Consider the following 14,304-nt stretch of genomic DNA (forward strand, 5'->3'; position numbering starts at 1 on the left):
CAAATAAAAGTTGCCAGTTCCTACCTTAGCTCAATTGGTGTGTGCTTGTGTGTACAGCGGGGAATGCTGTGGAAAGAATACACTCATTCCAGACTGTGAGTAAATGGGCTGGGCCTCCTTGATATAAGCTGCACCATGCCCAGAGAAGTCATGGCTTAGGCAGTAATTACATAGAGGGCTTTCCCTCACTGCCAAAGTGTTCCCTGTTGTTCAGTCAGTGAAAAACTATAGCAGCATAAAATTACTGTCCCACTGCTGACCCTGCATCTTTTGCCTCTGCTTTGGCTTGCCACCAGATGATGTCCTACTTTCATGTACATAAGGCATGTCACACAAAATCAACCTTCTGCTTTGCTACCCTTCTCCTCCATGAATATCACCAACTGGCAATAAGACATCACAACAGTGAGGCTAGGGATTTAGGAGAGAGTGTGAGTTTTGACAGATGGCTTAAGCCATGTTTCTCTGCTAGCTGGCCAGATGTCTAGAATTATTCCAAAAGTCTGGATCTTGTTTTAAACTTTGCCATCTAGTGGTCATCTGGAGAGAATAGAAGTGAATATCTATAGCTCGGGTTGAACTATCGAGTCCTTGGTGCTCACTGAGGTTGATTGTTTGCTCGCAGACATTTCATTACCCAACTAGGTAACATCATCAGTGCCATTTTTTAATTTTTTTTATTTACATATACAGTACCTCCATTATTATTCATGGCTATCAATGCTGTGCATTATTTTAAAATGTGCTAGCCTATTAACAACTCGCTATCTCCCTTAAGATTGGTTTACCCTTCTTATGCTTTGCCTTGACATATTAAACGCTCATGAAAATTGTTATTTTTGCTTCCTTTCTGCAAAGTTGTTTTTCTGCCTCTACCAATTAACTATTGTAGGAATAGGCTTAATGATCTGCAGAAGCAGACATCTGATCACATATGGCACTGATGACGTTAGCTAGTTGGGTAATGAAATGTCTGCAAGCAAACAACCAGAGAGTGGGATGCGGTGGCGCTGTGGGTTAAACTGCTGAGCTGCTGAGCTTGCCGATCGGAAGGTTGGCGGTTCGAATCCGCGTGACAGGGTGAGCTCCCATTGCTAGTCCCAGCTCCTGCCAACCTAGCAGTTTGAAAACATGCAAATGGGAGTAGATTAATAGGTACCGCTTCGGCGGGCAGGTAACGGCGTTCCATGTAGTCATGCCAGCCACATGACCACGGAAGTGTCTACGGACAAACGCCGGCTCTTCAGCTTTGAAACAGAGATGAGCACCGCCCCCTAGAGTCGGACACGACCGGACTTAATGTCAAGGGAAACCTTTACCTTAAACAATCAGAGAGCACCAAGGACTCCACAATAATTTTAATATTGGAACAGCTAAGCCTTAACCACTTAAGGCTGCCTCATGCATGGACTGAGGATTAGGTGAAGGCAATGCCATGAAGGACAACTGAGTAAAGATGTCCATGGTTGGATGTAAGAATGGAAAGGCCCACAGTTTGTCCCTGAGATGGCTAGGTGGGATGAACCCAAATTCTGAAATGACAAGAATGCATTCAAAGACTGTGTCACCTCAAAGAAGTCCTGGGTTTTCTTCAGGAGATGTTTGAGTTCAGTGAGTTCTAGAAAGTTCTGCTTCAATGCCTGCAGGTTCTGGTTGGCTTCTTCCAACTCTCCTTCCAGCTTCTCCAAGACAGTCTGTTTATAGCCAGAGAGAAACAAAAGTACTGTATGTCCAATCGTTCTGTCACACACTTCACTGCTGACAAAATAGATTACTCTAAAGATGGATTATTACACAGCAAACATTTCAAAATGCATCTCAGCAAGTTAGGCAATCTTGATGTGAATATTAACATCTCAGTGCTACTTCTGGGTATGAATGGTTCACGAATGATGCAAATTAGGTGCAGACAGCAAAATGACTAACAGAAAATCCAACAAATCTCCTTCTGTCTGCTTTAGGTAAAACAATGAGGGATTCTAACATGTTTCTAACAACTCTACTAGCTAAGCACTAAGCTTCCAAGTATTTCTACCTTTGGTTCTCCATTAACCCTTCTGACCACTCTCTGTTTGGACTTAGCAGACAAAAAAAGAAAATATTATTTCAAGTCAACGGTGATTTCTTGTTACTTCAATGACACTGTCTTTTTTTCAGAACATTTTTTTTTCTGTTTTCCCTGTCTAGCCTACAACTCTGGTATTTCCTTGTGGTCTCCCATCTAAGTATCAACTAAGTGCAACCCTGCTTAGCATTTAGAGTTTAGCCAAGATTGAGAAAGTATTGGATTGCACAGTTCTTGCACTCCCAGGTTTAAGTATTAGGCCGAGCAGCCATCCCCAATCTGGTGCCTTCACAATATATTGGATTATCAATATCATAATCTCCAGCCAGCATGGCTATGTTGGCTGGGGAAGATGAGAACAATATAAGTAAGTTAGTTTATTGTTGTAACCACAGGATATAACATATATCATAAAATACAATAAAATAACAGTAGAATAGTAAAATTGTAAAATGAAGTATTTTTTAAAAAAAGAAAGAGTAGTGGATGTAAGAAGGTTAAAAGAAGATAAGCAAGTCAACTAAGAACTTAAATATTTCTTTCTAAGTAACCTCCAAAACCAATAAGCTGTTGCATTTATAAACTTTCTTTATCAAATAAACTAATTTATTCTGAGTGCTTATAAAGATCTTGCCCTAGTGTTATTTTGGATTTTCCTCTCCTGCTGGATCAACACAACTATCTATCATGCTTCTCTAACCAGAAGCATACAAAGCCTACCTCTAAGTCAATCATTTCTCGAGGTGGTGGAGTCTCTGGATATTTCCCGGATGTGACAGGCAAGATCTCCTCCCCCATCTCACTTTCCAGAAAGCCTGGGAAGAAAACAAATGAAAACACACTGGCTAAGTTCACAAAACACACTCTGCTGCCTTTTCCACACCATACAAAGCTTGGTTAGTTTGTGGACTTCAACTCCCAGAATTCCCCAGCCAGCAAGTTGTGCCCCATTAAGAGATACCCTTTGCATTCATCACCAGGGCAGGCAACCTTTGAGTGGGTAAGGGTGGCACTTTTTAAATCTGGTTTTCTTGTTTGGCAATGGTATGGTGTTATCACTGGAAGAAACACGGAGCAATATTTTTACCCCTGCTTTTCATTTTTACAAGGTAGAAGGCATCCCTCATATAAAACAGGTACATTAAGTCTATGGAAAGTTGAACACATTTATTTTATTCCTTAGTTTGCCAAGTATCTACAGAAAATTACAGAATGTTTTCAAAAATAAAAAAGACCTGGAAGGGGTGGTGCTTAACAGTTTAGGGAGGGGGTAGCCAAGAAGTAAGCAGCTAATCATGGTTTTAAACCTCCCTCCTTACATGCACACAGATCATGATCCCATGTGGATTATGTAACTACTGCCTTGAGCGTGCACCCACTCAAGCCAGCTTTTCCAAACAAAGGCTATTTGTGCATCTAACCCTGTAACGTTGGCATTGACCAGCAGACTCCACAAGATCTCCAGCAAAAGTTTTTACTGCAATCCATTTTTATGAATTTGAAATCTGCCTTTGGGACTGTCTGCTCATTTGGGCATGGTCTACAGTGGTCTGCAGCAAGCAGTGCCTCCTTTCCAGTTAACTTTTTTTCCCCCACTTTTTGCTCAATTTCTGGGGACTTCTAAAATGCTAAATCAAAAAGGGCTAATGATTGGTGTCTCTGTACTTTAAAACATTTCACAGATTATTTGACCAGGAACAGTTCTCAATAATTTTAATTTTCAATAAATTAAAAGCTACTTACGAAGGACCCGTTCTAAGGATTCACATCTTCTTACTTCATTCACAAACTTTCTTTGAAAGTTGTTCACATTTGCATTCAACTAAGGAAGATTCATATAAGAACAAAAGATTAGCTAAAGCAACATATCTACATATCATATCATATATCACATCATATCTATCTACACAGACTTATGACTGAGAATTCTATGAGTTATGGTCCCAGCACATCAGATGGCACCAAACTGGGGAAGGCTGAAGTCATGAAGTAGAGGTACATATCAAGGAATTCAACTGGATATGTCCATTGGCAGGTCAAAATAAAATTGTTTCTTCAAACAACTGTATCACCATGGAGAATATGATACCTAAAATCTTGTGCAACCAGATGGTAGGCAAAGAACTTTTTAAAAAGTCCTATAAATCTAAGGAAAAATTGTTTAACTGATGACAGATATACACAGTTGCATATTCATAATTCTGTAGGCCATTTATATCTTCTTTTCCCCATGTAATATATTTGCCCTGATTGTAGACAACAAACAAAGGTTCCCTTAAATCTCTTACTATTTTCCATATAAGGAGTAGAATCTGGTGTTTAGCCTTCTATGAAAGTAATTTTTAGAATTCTAGGAGCAGAATTTTCTATCACTTAATGATGAAACTTTGTCTAAGAGTTAGACAAAGGCCTGTTGTTAAACACAAGATAATTTAGTAACTGTGAGTTCTATACTCGGTATATCATGCAACATTAATTCCCAAATTAATGCTGTAAAGTGAATGGGATAAGCCTCATGTGGCACAGAGTGGTAGGCAGCAGCATTGCAGCCGAAAACTCTCCCCATGACCCAAGTTCAATCCCAGCAGAAGCTGGATTCTCGGGTAGCTGGCTCAGGTTGACTCAGCCTTCCATCCTTCCGAGGTCGGTAAAATGAGCACCCAGCTTGCTGGGGAAGGTGACAACTGGGGAAGGCAATGGCAAACCATCCCGCTATAGTCTGCCAAGAAAACGTTGTGAAAGTGGCATCCCCTCAGAGGGTCAGGCATGACTCAGTGCTTGCACAGGAGATCTTTCTCTGTTTTTTCCCCAAGTGAATGGGTATACCACAACATCTGATTCTTCTTCTGAAGAATCTTTACAATAAACAAGAAGTTACTTAAAGAACTGAGTTTGGAGAAACAGAATGATTCAGAGAAGAGCTGAGATAAGAAGGCATATTATCTTTATATTTTTAATGGATATAGCAAATATACTACTGTATAAGAATGGCAGGACTGGAATGGCTCCCATTGGCAAAATTGGAAGTCCAAACCATCTGGGATGCGCAGATGATACAATTTTGTTAGCTGAAAGTAAGGAAGGCTTATGGAAGCTTATTTTGAAAGAAAAAGTAGGAAGTGAAAAAAAAATGATGTTACATATTAAGAAGAAAAAGATGGCAACCAATATGCCTAGTGAAGTCACAGCTGAGAGCAAAGAAATCAAACAATGGATAACTTTATTTTCTTGGAGTCAAGGATTGACAAAGAAAGACAGTGTGCTGAAGAAATAAAGAGGCAATTTATTCTAGGGAGGAAGACAATGACTATCTTAGAAAAGATAATGCATGATAAGGATATATCTGGGATAAAAAGATCAGAATCATAAAAGCAATTGTTTTCTAGTGTTAAGCTGTGAATGCTGGATATTGAGAAAGAATGAAAGAAAGAAGATAGACACCTTCAAATTATGGATTTGTAAATGGTTATTAAAAGTACCATGAACAACAAGAATGAATCAATTAATCCTGGACAACTGTTCCCTTGAGGCAAAGATCAGTAAGCAGAAACTCACATACTTTAAGCACGTGATATAAACAAGTAATCAATGAGAAGCAACTCTGCTTGGCAAGGTTGAGGGAAGTAAAAGAATGGAGAGACAAAGAAGGAAGCAGGCAGAATGAATCAGTGGAATGTCCTTGGTAGACCTCGCCAGTGATTATCACTGGGGACAGGTCAAGATGGTGGACACTGGTCCACAGAGTCACTGGGCCTGACTTGATGGCACCTATTTAAATGACTACTTTATACTAATGTTATTTCCCTTCTTTCAAAAGAGTTATGCTGAAAACAGAGTTAACTAAGGCTAGAATAGCAATTATTCTACAGTACATCCATTGTGCTTGGATATAATGAAAACACAATGGCACTGAATGCAAACTAAATGAACAGTCCACAAAGTCGAAAATCAACATCTTACGAATATACTACACTGCATATCATGTTCTATAACACAAACACCTTCCTCTCTATCCTTATTTTGCATAGGGTTGTTTTTTGTTCATGTAGTGCATTAATGCAGAGAAGAATTCTGAAAAACACATATATATATATATTTTTTTAATTGAGGGCAGATTCAAACCAGGGTGTCCCTAGTCCTACTGTAGTCCAGCATCTTTAACCTCTACAATATACTAGTTTCTGCTGCTGTACATGAAATTCCCACCTTTTCTCTGGGTACTGAGAAGTGTAACTTGGGTTACTTTTAATGTCTACTCACATCTCTGAACTGGACCAGACCCAGCTCTCCAAGTTCTGCAACACAGCAATAGGCAGACTCCACCTGAAGAAAAAGTTGCATCAGACGCATCTCTTCGCTCCGAAACATGGAGGCCATCTTTCATATTCTTCTGGGGTAGGGACATGGAGGAAAAGACAGAAGGTGATGGGTACAACAGAAACACAAAGCAGTGTCATGTCAATAAGAGGCTACTTCTGATGTAGGGAAAACTGCAGAAACCATACAAGGTCAATTGTATTAGTGGATAGAGTGAGATAGTCATTTCAGGCAGAAGAGATTTACCAGCACTGAAGTGCAATTGAGCTTCTAGTTCAGTCTGCTTCTGTAAGTGGAATGGAGGGAAAGAAACATCTTAGCCTTTAGTTCAGATACTAAATGCTTGGACAAGCCCTGAAAACATCAGTTCTGAATTGATAGGCAAATCATTATTTTAACTGAAATAAATGGACTAGGAAGGCAGTGGCAACACTGGATCCCTGGTGGTCTGCTGCAATTTTCTGGGAGGCTTCTTCTGAGTCCATGAATGTCACGTGTGAAGTGGCCTGAAGATGCAGTCCAATATCTTCTTCAAGAAGTTCCACTGAACTCATCAGAACTTACTTTTATGTAGACCCATAACATGATTGCACGACAGCCAGTTTGGTGTAGTGGTTAAGGCACCAGGCTAGAAGCAGGGAGACCGTGAGTTCCAGTCATGCCTTAGGCACAAAGCCAGCTGGGTGACCTTGAGCCAGTCACTTTCTCTCAGCCCTAGGAAGCAGGCAATGGCAAACCACTTCTGAAAAACCTTCCCAAGAAAACTGCAGGGACTTGTCCAGGCAGTTGCCAGGAGTCAACACAGACTCAAAGGTGCAAAAATAAACAATCAAATAAACAACATAACTATTTATTTATTTATTCGATTTATATTGCCGCCCATCTCAGACTAGTGACTCTGGGTGGCTGGCTAACAACAATAAAAACAGTCATGATATAGAACAATAAAAACAATAACAAAAAATAAAAATAAATAAACATGATTGCACTATAAACTTACATGTTGCTTAAAATAGGGAGCAAACAGATGAGCAGACTCATTCTGTGCCGTCTGGTAGCAGTATCCCAAAACCCTGGCAACATTGCCCAAGGAAACCATTGTCACTTGTTTACTTCAAAATATATAAAATATGCTCACATTTATAAACATATTCCCATAAACATATTCCCATAAACACACATACACATTCACATTCTCTCTCAGACACATACACAAACTTATGTACACTGCATTATTCAGTTTCAGTACATTCTAGCAAAACTGCAAGTCCAAAAGAGAGTAACAATAAATTATCCATGCAGGTAATTTATACCAACGCAGCAACTATATATGCACAATTATCTACTATATTTCAAAATCTGGAGAGGAACATTTCATTTAATTTGTCAGAATAATAAAATAAAACTTTCAAAAATTAATAGGTTAGGGCAGTGTTTCTCAACCTTAGCAAATTTAAGATATCTGGACTTCGACTCCCAGAATTCCCCAGCCAGCAAGCTGGCTAGGGAATTCTGGGAGTCGAAGTCCCCATATCTTAAAGTTGCTAAGGTTAAGCAACAGCGGGTTAGGGCATATTTTAGCCTGAAAGATCAGGTCCCTTGCCTATACCTGTGTGTGTATAATGTTGTTTGTGGTATACTTCTAGAACAAGGCATAAAGAGAGGGAAATGAATGTTGTAAAAATAAATCTCTCTCCCTTTTGTGGAGAATGGTAGTGTACATACCTATATAAAACTTCCAAGTTTCCCTAGTACTTGGCTAAATTAAGTAATTGAAATGCAACTCATTAATCAACGAAGACTGCAATCCTATCCCTAAAGTCATATCCCACTGAATTCAATGAGGCATATTTCCAGGTATGTCTGCTGCCTAAAAAATACTGTGTTCCAAACCAAATTCACAATCAAATTTGCAAGACTGTTGACCACATCTAGGGGGAGAGGAAAGTTTTTTTCCCCTTGTCTAGTCCCCTAATGTTATGTTCATAGCTAGGCATGACTTTAGATTAGGGCTGGTGCACTTATTTGAGACGACAGTGCTAGCAGCATTCACAATGAATATTTATTTAATTTATATCCTGCCTTTCTTCTACAGGAGCTCAAGATGGCACGCATACTACTTCTTCCTCCTATTTTTCCTGCAAGAGCAGCTCTGTGCAATGGGTCTGGCTGGGAATGAATGGCCTGCCCTGGAATCCAGACCTGCTATCTCAGTTTCTTCCTGCTACAAGATTTGGGGAATCAAAAGAAACAACCAACCCTGGAAGGAAACAGCAATGAGGAAGGGTCTTGCTGCTTAGTTCTTTCCCAGAGCTTTCCTTCTGCTATTGTCCTATGCTTCCTGCAAGCAAGACAGTAACCCAGGAGGAAATGGATTATGGGTGAGCGCAGCATCCCCTTCAGGGAAGGAGGGAGACTTGCAACAGGGGAACTCCAGAACTTAGAAAACAACTAGGAAGAGCCACTAGCCATCAAAGGTGGACCCACCATGCACACTATCTTGAAAGGCTTAATTCTTTGCGGGGAATTTGTAAGCATGGGCATGCTGTCAACATAGTGATCCACCACTGTATAAGTTGTACTCATTTTACTGGATTTTCAGTAATGTCAGCAAGAACCCATGAAGAGCAGGCATTTAAAAACATTTCAAGCACTACCTTCATGCCTTTCTTTGCTATTTACTCATTGCTGTAGAAGTTACTAAATTAATCATGAAACTTTAAGGTCTTGGGTAATAAGGGATGTGGGGGAGAAAATTGCCAGGGACATTCATTTTTCTCACTCTGTGAACTGAAGCTTTCTCGGTCTACATTCCTTCAGGAGCATCTGTCAATGTTAGCCTTTCACTTTATTTATTTATTGGTTTTCAGAATCAAATACAATTCAGGCGTAATCTGTTTCTCGGTATTTGCTTTCTAAACTTATAACATGGCTGGGTTTTTTTATAGTATTTTGCTTTATGGAGTCCAAGCATATCAATAAGAAAAATTAATCTGCAGTCACAAGGACTAGAAACTCCTTTAGAGTTAGGAGTCCACCATACATAAATGCCAACACGCATACTTAGAGAGACAGCCCTGGATTGTAAGAACCTGCCATGCACTACAGATGAATGAAACCAGCTCCCCAGTTCCTCACAAGGGTTTTTTTCTACATCACTCTGTTACCTAAATGTGAAATTGAATTTAAGACATCTAGCAAGCAAAGAATGTGCTCAAAGATTGAACCACTGCTATCTGCTCATGAAATGGAAATATTCTAAAGTAGAAAATATCTGAATTACCATACTACAATGTCCACAGACCCTTCAAAAATGCTTCCAGTACAAGTGAATTGTGGTGCAGCTTAGAAATCCATATAAATATTATCAGACTGATACACCTGTCAGTCATCACTACTGGATCATCATGCTATTTAAATCATATCTATATCACTTCATAAACATGGAAAATCACATCCATTGCTCGTAAGCACTTGTTGGCTTTTTCATTTTAAAGTTATAATTAGATCAGCACACCAGCAATTAGAGAACCTAAACATCCAGCCCCATCAAGTGTTAATTGCTGGTTTTGAAATATATATTTAGCTATTTAATCAAGGCCTGCATTATTTGGAGTGTGCAGGAGAGAGAGAGAGAGAGAGAGAGATCATATCTTGTTCATGGGGGAAAAATATTCAGCACCCATATGATAAAAGTAATTTTCTTTAGGAAAATTCAGTAGGCACTGAAAATGCAGAGAAATGAGAGTTCTCTGCAGAACTGTTATAGTTAGTTATATCCATGCCAAATCTCACCTCCTTTATCCAGCCTCCTTTTCTTATTTCTGGGTGCTGCAGAGAAGTCTGAAACTGCTTCCAGTATAACACAGCAGCAAATGAAATAGTGTGGTAACATGGGATTTCTAGACATGTGGCTCAAAACTGGACCAAACCGGACTAAAAAGAACATTTTGCCTGCTAGTCATGAACTGCAAAAAAAGAAAAGAAAAAAGAAAGAAAAAAACCAACAACAAACCCTTTGCCTAGAAACCTTTCAACCTGAGACCTGTGTGATAAACACAAATGATGTTATGTCAGCCCCAAGGTGTTGCTGTAAACAACATAGTTAATTTTTTTTATAGAAATGGAGGCACCCACTAGTTTCATTCTCCCTCTCGTTAGAATTAAAAGAAAAAAACCCAGATTCTTCTCTTCTCTGTTAGCAGAGTTTTCAGAATTTTGCAAAGTTCATATTAAACAAAGCAAATGAAAATGTTCCTCATTTGCTCTGTCAAATTCAATAGATAAAACTATTCTCTGACTGCTATGTAGATGCTAAAGGCAAAGGGTTGGGTGGCAAGAAGTGGGATGGATTACTAGAATCCAGTCCATATCCATGGGGCATATATTCACACATTTCTTGATCTCACTCCTCCACAGATAATTAAAACAGATACAGAGAAAATCCACCATTTCTATTCTATATATTTTTGTGCAGTTTGCATTTCTTCTTCCACAACTTAGAGGACTAAGTTTAATTTAGCTCTCCCATACTTTTTAAATGCAGCATTCCAAAATGCATGTTGGTTTTTAGGATACTGGTCAGCTTGAATTCAAGGGAGGGGAGCAGACTTTTCCCTGGGCCATCGCAGAACCTGTTGTGCTGGATCGCAGATCTGAAGAAATCCAATCTTTTATATTCTGGGCTGCAGCCATCCACTATTGTCATTTTCTAAAAATGAGCTGTCTGGAGTTCTTGTAAACCACATAATGGTTGTAGTTGGAGTGGGACTACAGGTTGTCCTTGACTTATGACGACAGTTGGGACTGAAACTTCTGTCGCTAAGCGAGGCTGTCATTAAGTGAGTCATAACCAATTTTACGAGCTTTTTTGCTGCGGTAGTTAAGTGAATGGTCATTAAGTGAATCTGGCTTCTCAGATTGACTTTGCTTGTCGGAAGATGGCTGGGAAAGTCGCAGTTGGAGATCATGTGACCCCGAGATGCTGCAACTGTTGTAAACACACATCAGTTGCCAAGCGCCTAAATTTTGATCAGGTGACTGCAGGGGCACCATGACGGTCACGTGACAGTCAAGTCACTTTTTTCAGCACTATCGTAACTTCAAACGGTTGCTAAATGAATGGTTGTAAGTCAAGGACTACCTGTAGGAGATGGTTGCTTCATCTCCACCCCCCAAGATTTTCTCCCACACCCCTTGCTAAAAGTTAAGCTATCTTTAAAAGACCAGATAACCTTCCTGTTCCTTTCTTGGTCTTCCTCACTGAAATGTGAAGCTAGCTCAAGCCTTGCTAAAAATTGATGTTTTGTTCTGCAGCATACCAACTTTTTTTTTGCTTTGATTTAATTAGAAAAAAAAATCTAAGAAATAGGTCAAGAAGCCTAACCAATGCTGACAGAAGTGTCCAAGGATAGATTGCTGCCTATAGTAAAATTGCTGGATCAGAGGAGAAACCAAGAATATGTTATGGCAAGGGAGAAGCACGCAGCTGTATTCCTCAAAGTGACTGTGCCAAGCTTTGAAAGAAAGTAGGCCTACACAGTGGGGTCAGAGGGACAGTTTAAGAAGTGGCCTGCCCAAAGATTTTCTCTAGTCCTAATTTCTGCTAAGACCGGTAAGCAGCTTGCATGGTTAGCTATGGAAATAACATTGTAATGGTCTAAGCGAAAGTCCCTGGCCATTGCATAAAGAACAAACAGCATCAATAGGCACCAGAATAAACACCTCTATTACAAGCAGATTCAAATGATGGTCTGTCTTCTTCAAGTTTTCCCTAGTCAGTTCCTGCAAGAGCAGATAGGAACCGTAGGAGTGAAACAGCCTTCTCTGCTGCTGAGAGAACAACCATTTCTGATGGAAAACTAACATCCTCTTCTCCCCATAGAACACTTTGGGAGGTGATATTCTAGAGCAGTGTTCCTCAACCGCAGCAATTTTAGGATGTGTGGACTTCAACTCTCAGAATCCCCCAGCCAGTTGCTGAGGTTGAGGAACACTGCTCCACAGAGAATCAAAGGTGACAAATTATAAAACTTTTTGAACTGGTATACTTATAAACAATCAAATCAAATTTACCCAAAATTTTGGCATCTCTAAGGAGTGAAGCCTCTATTGTGAAGAGATGTAAGACTGCACTGTTTAAAATGTGAAGATCTAAAATACATCAAGTAGATTCTACAGAGCAGTTTATACGGGGAGAAATTGTCCCTAGGAGAAACATTAACCACTTCTCCATTCTGAAGAAGTCAGCAGCCACCTGTAAATGCATATAATTTAGTCATTTAAAGTCAACAGATCCATTTCACACTTCTTCAGCATAAGGTGCTAAGTTAGATGTATGAGAGAAAGCAAGGGAGGGAGAGAGGGAGAATGAAATAAGCATGTGCTTGTCTTTCTATGTGTAAAAAACTAAAACAAACCTCTCCCTCCCAATGTCCTTTGTTGTGCTCCTTCAAGCCATTTTTAAGCTAAATTTCCTCCCTTCCAGGGTCAGATTATAGACCACAGGGAAAGTTCTGAGCACTTGTACAGAAAGGCAGGGAATTATGGGAGAGACAGTGGGTTTTGAGGTTTTCTAATCTGGGGATGCTCACCTATGACACCATAACCAAGGGCTTACAACTGCAAGCTATTTCAGTACAGTATAGCCTTGTACTAGTGGTAGATCAACGGGTGAGGAATCCTGCTTCAAGGCAGTGCATGCCAGGTCAGAAATGGCAACGTATCATTGCTTTGTGCTTGAAAAAGCAGTCTGTGCTCTCCTTAGAGAAAATCCTTGGCTTTTCTGCCTCCCCATTCCTGACAGTGTGTTGGCAGGTCTAATGAATGAGCCCAAGTGAAGACTTGCAGGTACAGTAACCTGATATTTATGAGCATCCATGGATACAGGTCAAGTGAAGAAACGTGCACTGAAATATTGCAGTGCAAATGCCACCTGTTAAATACATGCAAGCAACATCATGACACACGTATGAAAGCACTGTGACTTCATAACACACCACACTGGCAACGTAGCATTTAGGTATGGACTCCTATGCTGCTGGTATTAGAAGCTCTGAAAGCAATGAGATTTGCTAGCATGGTGACCAGAGAAATATAGGAAATATCGGCAATTTCTTTTCTGTTCTTTTCTCTGTGTGTGAAGAAGGGAAAGGTACTGTGTGTAGGTAAGTATGGAGACTTTAGAGAAGTAGGATGAAGTACATAGTTACCAGCTGGCAAGTAAGCACTGATTCACAGACATTCAGTGGATTGACTTTTGTCCAGACAAGGGCCGAATGGTTGGTTTGTCGACTTACAAACATAGACAGTAAACTTGCTTGTACTCTTGCCATATTAATGAAGAAATAGATCTGAAAATAATCAAAAGTCCAGATCAGTTTCAAGTGCATTGTAAACCAGATTCTGAAAAATTGAGTGATAGAAAAAGGCTGGTCATTTTGGAAGTGTCCTCATTCTTCTCCTTCATGGACTTCCTTTTCCTCCACCAAAACCTATTTTAGACTCAGATGGATAAGTGTACTATTTAATAAAGCACATGCAAATTAAAAGGGATGTGGTGGCGCTGCGGGTTAAACCGCTGAGTTGCTGAGCTTGCCAATTGGAAGGTCAGCGGTTCGAATCCGCAGGACGAGGTGAGCTCCTGTTGCGTCCCAGCTCCTGCCAACCTAGCAGTTCGAAAACATGCAAATGGGATGTCATGAGTGCCGTTGAGCTGAAGGCATCAGCACAACAGCACACATGACAATACCTATCAAGCAGGGGAAGGGATTTAGGATAAGCAAAGCACGCACAACAAAAGACACAGACCCCGAGGAGAAGGGAAGGTCCCCGGCCGGACAACCCAGCCATCGAGTCACAAAAGAAGAGGAAGGAAAGACAAAAGACAGGGCGGGTCACAAGGCACACCTGAAGCTGTCAGC

General features: G+C 40.2%; 1 protein-coding gene across 1 annotated transcript in view; it reads right to left on the reverse strand.

The window, feature by feature from the left end:
- The window catches only part of ATP6V0A4 (ATPase H+ transporting V0 subunit a4), a 37,963-nt gene extending 31,521 nt beyond the window's left edge, over nucleotides 1-6,442 (reverse strand). The window contains exons 1-4 of the mRNA XM_063309309.1: nucleotides 6,326-6,442; nucleotides 3,809-3,887; nucleotides 2,786-2,880; nucleotides 1,569-1,694 (exon numbers count right to left, since the gene is read on the reverse strand). Of these exons, the coding sequence (XP_063165379.1) occupies nucleotides 1,569-1,694; nucleotides 2,786-2,880; nucleotides 3,809-3,887; nucleotides 6,326-6,442 (417 nt within the window). The remainder of the gene's footprint in view (nucleotides 1-1,568; nucleotides 1,695-2,785; nucleotides 2,881-3,808; nucleotides 3,888-6,325) is intronic.
- Nucleotides 6,443-14,304: the final 7,862 nt, after the last annotated feature.

This window comes from Candoia aspera, chromosome 7 (assembly GCF_035149785.1).
Source record: "Candoia aspera isolate rCanAsp1 chromosome 7, rCanAsp1.hap2, whole genome shotgun sequence".
Classification (NCBI taxonomy): Eukaryota; Metazoa; Chordata; class Lepidosauria; order Squamata; family Boidae; genus Candoia; species Candoia aspera.